At 41.9% G+C, this 7,500-nt stretch overlaps 1 protein-coding gene across 1 annotated transcript in view; it reads right to left on the reverse strand.

The window, feature by feature from the left end:
- The window catches only part of LOC118822936 (cadherin-24), a 107,001-nt gene that overhangs the window by 59,562 nt on the left and 39,939 nt on the right, over positions 1-7,500 (reverse strand). Inside the window, 1 exon segment of the mRNA XM_036592262.1 lies at positions 6,807-6,974. Within this exon segment, the coding sequence (XP_036448155.1) occupies positions 6,807-6,974 (168 nt within the window).

Raw genomic sequence — 7,500 nt, forward strand, 5'->3', positions numbered from 1 at the left:
TTATTATCTTGATGTTCAGCATAATAATAACACCACAAGCTCAAGGGTGCACACAGACACACACACACACAGACACACACACACACACACACACACACACACACACGCACACACACAAACACACACACACACAAACACACACACACGCACACAAACACACGCACACACACACGCACAGACACACACACACACACACACACACACACACACACACACACACACACACACACACAGACACGTCAGTTCATGAAAGCCCTGATTTGATAAAAAATAAACAACACAGTGTGGCTCTCTAAGACTGACAGTCGTGCCCTAAAGCCTGTCAGTCAAAACACTCGGCTCATTATATTCATCATATTCAGCTCCAATCTCAGCCATAATAATTCATTTATCTAAAGCTCTTTCATCTCCCTGCAGTTAAGCTTCGACAAAACATTCTTTATGTAGCATCTTAAGTTTTTTCATTATTGAAAATATAACTGCAGATCAGCATCATCATCATCATCATCACTATAGAAACTTGTGTAGTCTGCTGTCAGATGAAATCTTAAAGAAGCTGCTCGGCCCTTTTATTAGCTTCACACTGAAATTAGAACACTTCAAAGTCCCCTTTTGATATGCAGCGGTGGAGAGAGAGCGAGTGAGCGAGAGAGCGAGAGAGCGAGAGACATTCACAGAGAGAAAGTGACGGCATGTCTAAAGACGTTTTACTACTGCACAGAGTAGCAGAACCTTTAGCACCACTGGTCCAGCACTGAAGGGTCCAGTTTTATGGTGGTTAGTATCTGATCAAGACTGACACCGTCAGGACCTGATGGTACGTGAGCCTGTTCTCCTCTGTCTTTGGTCAAACTTGCAGCTAAATGAATTCTTTACTCTTCCAGGTGAAGATAAAGCCACCAAGCCCTGTTACATCACCGACAAGTGCACCTGAATATACACTAGAATGGTATACTGACGAATTTTAGAAATATTGCTTTGCAAAGAGTTCGCTAAGGTGACCTAAACCAGTTACAAAGCTAACGGTATTAGCATACATGCTAGCCTGTCTAGGGCAAGTATTTTTGTTCATTTTTTTATTTTTTTTTCAAATGTGGAGGCACAGTAGTTTCATGTCAGCTAACAAGTCCAGCCAACTAGCAAGCAGGGTAAAAAAATTAGCCAAATTAGCCCTCAGAAAAAGTGTCATATAGTATCATATGCAAAAATGTGAAAACATGATTATATGAGAAAAAAAAATGTGCTAAAAAACGTATGATCACACAGGGAAAAACACGTGATCATACACGCAAACATGAAAAAAATGTGATCCTGTGAAAGAAACGTGAGATTTCCTGGGACATTTCAGAGCTTGATACATCACATATGATCACATTAATTTCACATGGTGTTACACGTGTTCGCTAAAGTGACATAAACTAGTTACAAAGCTAATAGTATTAGCATTTATGCTAGCCTCCACAGATAAAGTGTTGTTTTTGCTAGTTTTTTCACACTAGAGAAAAATATGAAGCTTTGCTTGACTCTACACATTTCTGTGAATGTGTGAGCACAAAATAGTGAAATATTTAATTTCGTGTCAGCTAACAAGTCCAGCCAACTAGCAAGCAGGTAGCTAATTAGCCACATCAGCCCTTACAAAAACGTGTGGCCACAAATGAGACATCATATCATCAAAAAACATGTGACCACACAACTAAAAAAGTTATATCACACGTAAAAAAAACGTGCGATCATATATGAAAAAACATGACATCACACGTGAAAAAAACGTGTGAACACACATAAAAAACATGCACAAATCCGAAAAAAGTATGATCACTCTAAATTGCGTGTGAAAAAACCAGGAACATATGGGAAAAACGTGATTTCCTGTGTCATTTCAGAGCTTGACATGTAACGTATGATCACATTAATTTCACAGGGTGTTACATGTGTTTACTTGTGATCATGTGATTTTTAGATGCCTTCACATGAGAAATAAATTAGACTCTTTCTGTAAGCGAGACGCTCTAGAGCAGTAATAAATGAACAAAAACACAATAAATTAAATTTAAATCAAATTAATTGTCGTATTTTGTTGGTTCTAGCTGCCTCTCTAGTGGGGGGAAAAAGAATCAGAGCTAGAACCGTACATTCTATTGGTTCCTGTTTCTTGTTTTAGGGTGTGCAGTGGAAAAATGAGCAAAATGAGCTGGGTTAGCGAGAAGCTTGAGTTATATCCCCCTATATCAGGCCCTGAGGGTCTTCACTATTCTGAGCTGACTCAAACAGCTTCACACACACACACACACACACACACACACATACACACACACACACACACTAAGCCATGGGGCAAACACAGTTCCAAAACACACACCTGCACTTGCTACATAATAAATTCCACTATTACACACACACACACACACACACACACACACACACACACACACACACACACACACGTGAGGGGCTTTTAGCACTCTGCTGGCCCTGAAAGGCCTTGAACAAGTGGGGAAAATGACAGTGTTATATGGGTCAGTACTCTCAGCTCAGCTAGTGTGAGAGATTTATGATTTTAGTGTGGAGAGTGGACACTCGTGTGGACCTACAGCGACTGCTGAAAGCTATGAAACACTCATTCCTATAGAAAACAGTGCTGTGACAGAACACACTAAATACTGTGGTGAGTAATTCAACACAAACATCATTTCTCAAGATATTTAACAATAAACAATAAATACAGTGAAGCTGTAGAGCCGGGCTGCACTGCTCCAGTCCTGGGGGGCCGGTGTCCAGCACAGACAGGCAGTTCCCCCACTCAAACACACCCACTACACCATTAACAGCTGAGTTGAAGCAGGTGTGTTTGAGCAGGAACATCACCAGACGGTGCTGGACACCAGCCCTCCGAGATTTAGCGTGTAATATTAAATGTTCTGAAGTTATGAGATATGATATTTGTGTTGTTTTACTCACCGCGAGTATTCAGTGTGTTTTATAGGAGTGTGTGTCTGTGGTGGCAGTGGGTTCTGTAGGAGGTTGAGTGTTTTATAGCTTGACTGTCTGAGCTCAGACCTTGAGGACATCTAACTTGCTGTATAGAAGCATTTTAAAACGATGCTACACAGAAGATAATCGCCATCAATCTGAAGAACCATTTTATTATACAAAAAAAACAGTTAAGCATGAACTAGTTCCATGTAGAGCTCATGGTTGTATATAGAACCATTGTCTTTACTAAAGAACCATCTTTTTTAAGTGTGTACAGAATAAACAACTTCATACAGACAGAACACACAACTCCTACAGAACACATAACCATCTACAGAACACACAACCATCTACAGGACACACAACCTCCTACAGAACACATAACCTCCTACAGAACACATAACCATCTACAGAACACACATCGACAGAACACTCAATCATCAACAGGACACACAACCATCTACAGAACACACATCGACAGAACACTCAATCATCAACAGAACACACAACCATCTACAGGACACACAACCTCCTACAGAACACATAACCATCTACAGAACATACAACCATCTACAGAACACACAACTATCTACAGAACATATAACATCCTACAGGACAGACAACCTCCTATAGAACAACCATTTACAGAACACACAACCATCTACAGACACACAACCTCCTACAGAACACACAACCTCCTACAGCACACCCAGTTACAAAACACACAACCTCCAACACCACACATTATCCTACAGAACCCACAACCATCTATAGAACACCCAGTTACAAAACACACAACCTCCAACACCACACATTATCCTACAGAACACACAACCATCTACAGAACGCACAACCATCTACAGACACATAACCTCCTACAGAACACACAACCATCTATAGAACACACAACCATCTACAGACACATAACCTCCTACAGAACACACAACCATCTATAGAACACACAGCATCTACAGACACACAACCATCTACAGAACACACAACATCTATAGAACACACAACCATCTACAGACACAACCTCCTACAGAACACACAACCATCTAAGAACACACATTCTCCTACAGAACACACAACCTTCCCCAGAACACACAACCATCTACAGAGCACACAACCTCCTACAGAACACACAACCATCTACAGAACACAACCATCTACAGACACACAACCTCCTACAGAACACACAACCATCTATAGAACACACAACCATCTACAGACACATAACCTCCTACAGAACACACAACCATCTATAGAACACACAACCATCTACAGAACACACAACCATCTACAGAACACACAACCTCCTACAGAACACACAACCATCTACAGAACACACAACCTCCTACAGAACACACAACCATCTACAGAACACAACCATCTACAGAGCACACAACCTCCTACAGAACACAGAACCATCTACAGAACACACAACTTCCTACAGAACACACAACCTTCTGTGGAAAACATAACCTTCTACAGAACAGACAACCTCCTACAGAATAACCATCTACAGAACACACAACCTCCTACAGAACACACAACCTCCTACAGAACACACATCCGCCTATAGAACAACCATCTACAGAACAGACAACCTAACACACAACTTCCTACAGAACACACAACCTTCTGTGAAAAACATAACCTCCTACAGAACAACCATCTATTGAACACACAACTTTCCACAGAACTACCATCTACAGAACAGACAACCTAACACACAACTTCCTACAGAACACACAACCTCCTCCAAAAGACACACCCACAGTGTGAATTAAACTCCAGCATTGGGGCGGAGTCAGCTTTAATCTATAGTGATTATAGCTTCGTGGCTGTCCAGGTTTATGTTTAATGGATTTGCGTCAAATCTAAACAATGAAATCCCGGCCTGGTAAATTATATACAGGCACATATAACCCACTCACTGCCGTTATGATTACTTATAGAATGGAATTAATAATATAAGTAATAATTAATAATTAATTAAACCCATGATTGCATTAAATCTAATCTTCAAACAGCACACTCTTCAATAAATAATGGCCCTCTTTGATTCCAGTCTGCAAACGGAGCCTGTTGAAGTGATTATATCCACGGTGTCTGATCTCTCGGCTCAGATGCTGTAAGAAAACGAGTGTGACGGATGGGCGTCCCGAGAGAGCACATCGAGCCGTTAGAGCGGGGTGGGGGGGCGGCGTAGGGGGCTATAAGCGGCTTCTTTATGTGGCTGGAGCACCAGGCCGTGACATTTTAGATTTCCACACTCTTCACAGAGCCGTACAGTACAGCGAGTGTTACAGTGTAGCAGCAGCAAAATTAGACAAAGGACACACACACACACACACACACTCATACACACACACACACACACACACACACACACACACTCATACACACACACACACACACACACACACACACACACACTCATACACACACACACACACACACACACAGAGCCGAGAGCACGCAGAGGGTGTGTGAGTCAGTTTCAAAGAGTTACATCATATGTCACACACACACACACATACACACACACACACACACACACACACACTCATAATGACACACACTCATCTGGGTGGTAAACTGAAGAACGACATTTAAAACTGAACAAGACAAAAACTGTGAGAGAGAGAGAATGTGTGTGTGTGTGTGTGAGAGAGAGAGAGAGAGAGAGAGAGAGAGAGAGAGAGAGAGAGAGAAGGAGAAAGAGATCAAAAGAGTGAGAAAAAGAAAAAAAAGAAAAAGAAACAAGGGGAACGCGAGAGGGAGAAAAAGAAAGAAAAAGATAGAGAGGGAGGGAAGAAAGAAATCTGTCTCCAGTGATTTGATTTCTCACTGTTTCTCTAAGATGCTGTATCAGGATGAAGACATCATATCAGAGCTGCATCCACACTGCAGACACTCACAGATGATTCTGTCCTTGGTTCTTAAACCAAAACCTCATCACTGTCTGTGTTTACATGCAAAGATTTTTGCCAGTCCGATTGAATACATTCCGATTACAGATTCAGACTGAGGTGTTTATTCTCACTCTACTCAACAATCTGATGAAAATCTCCGTTTACATGCTCACTACAAGTAATCCGATCCAAAATGACGCGCATGCGTAGAGAACCACTTAGTGTAGACGTTACCATGACAGCGAACATCACGTGAGTCCAGTCAGAGTGAGATGAGCAGCAGTGAGCAGTGTTTGTGTTTTTAATTGCTTTAAAATGATGTCAGACTCAGGAAAACGTCCTTCACATGTCCTTATTAAAGAAGGCCGAGAGGAAGACGTCGTGTTCTGAGACTCATAAGCTGGACGTCCGTCCCACCGCCGTCTTTTAAAGATCAGAGCATAAACTTCGTCTCCTCTGACCAGTTTCTGCTCCACCATGTTGAACGGTATAAACTCTCACTATGATGTGACGAACATGATCAGAACAGACCTAAACCTTCCGATAGGGAATGTAATCAGATACAGGCGTTTACACGGATATTATTCTTCTTTTTAACAGATTATTTACAGGATTACCCACCTCGTTCAGTCGGATAGAGACTGTATTCTGAATGGCCTCAATTGGACTGGACTATTCTAATTGATGTGTTTACACGGACGTATTCTATTCTGATTAAACTATTAGTCAGATTATTAACAGATTATTAGGCTGCATGTAAACGCGGCTACTGTATCTTCAAGCAGATTCGAACCAATAACCTTCAGAAATGGGACAGTGGATTGTCTGAGGTCAGGACTCTAAATAAACCCCAACAATGAGAGGCACAGCGCAGATGTCAGAAAAAGCGTGATTAAATGAGACACTCACTGTTGGTGAAGCGGGGCGGGTTGTCGTTTACGTCACTGAGGTGAACAGTGATGGTGGTGGTCCCTGTTAGCCCTCCCTGGTGGCCGCCCATATCTCTGGCCTGCAGCACCAAAACATACTGAGACTGGAGCTCACGGTCCATGTCAGAAACCGCAGTACGGACAATGCCTACAGAGAGAGACATACAGAGAGAGAGAGAGATAGACAAAGAGAGAGAGAGAGACAGAGAGAGAGAGAGAGAGAGAGAGACAGAGAGAGAGAGAGAGAGAGAGATTTGAGATTTAACACATCTTTATTACATCAATATAATTACACCTTTATCACAACAGATCCATCCAGATATATGACATTAAAACACAGTTAAAACTGGAAGACCAGGTGAGAATCATCATCAACACAGCACAGCACATCACTGTCCCCACACATCACTGAACACCTCTACCTGGCCTACCAGCCTATAATACTCATATTCCACTCTGATCCGCCCTGCCATCAGCCACTTTAACATCAGCTCAGGATTCACACAGCCAGCACCCGTGGCCTTATTCTTCCTCGTCTTCCATAGAGTTAATTTTGCTGTCCCTACAATATAATTTAGAAGACACATTTGCTTCCGCTTGCTAGTCCTGTACTTAACCCCAGCAATAAAAATTCTATCAGCGAATTCCTCGCTGAAAGCATCAAAACAAACTTT

Source organism: Colossoma macropomum, unplaced genomic scaffold (genome assembly GCF_904425465.1).
Source record: "Colossoma macropomum unplaced genomic scaffold, Colossoma_macropomum, whole genome shotgun sequence".
In the NCBI taxonomy this organism is placed as follows: Eukaryota; Metazoa; Chordata; class Actinopteri; order Characiformes; family Serrasalmidae; genus Colossoma; species Colossoma macropomum.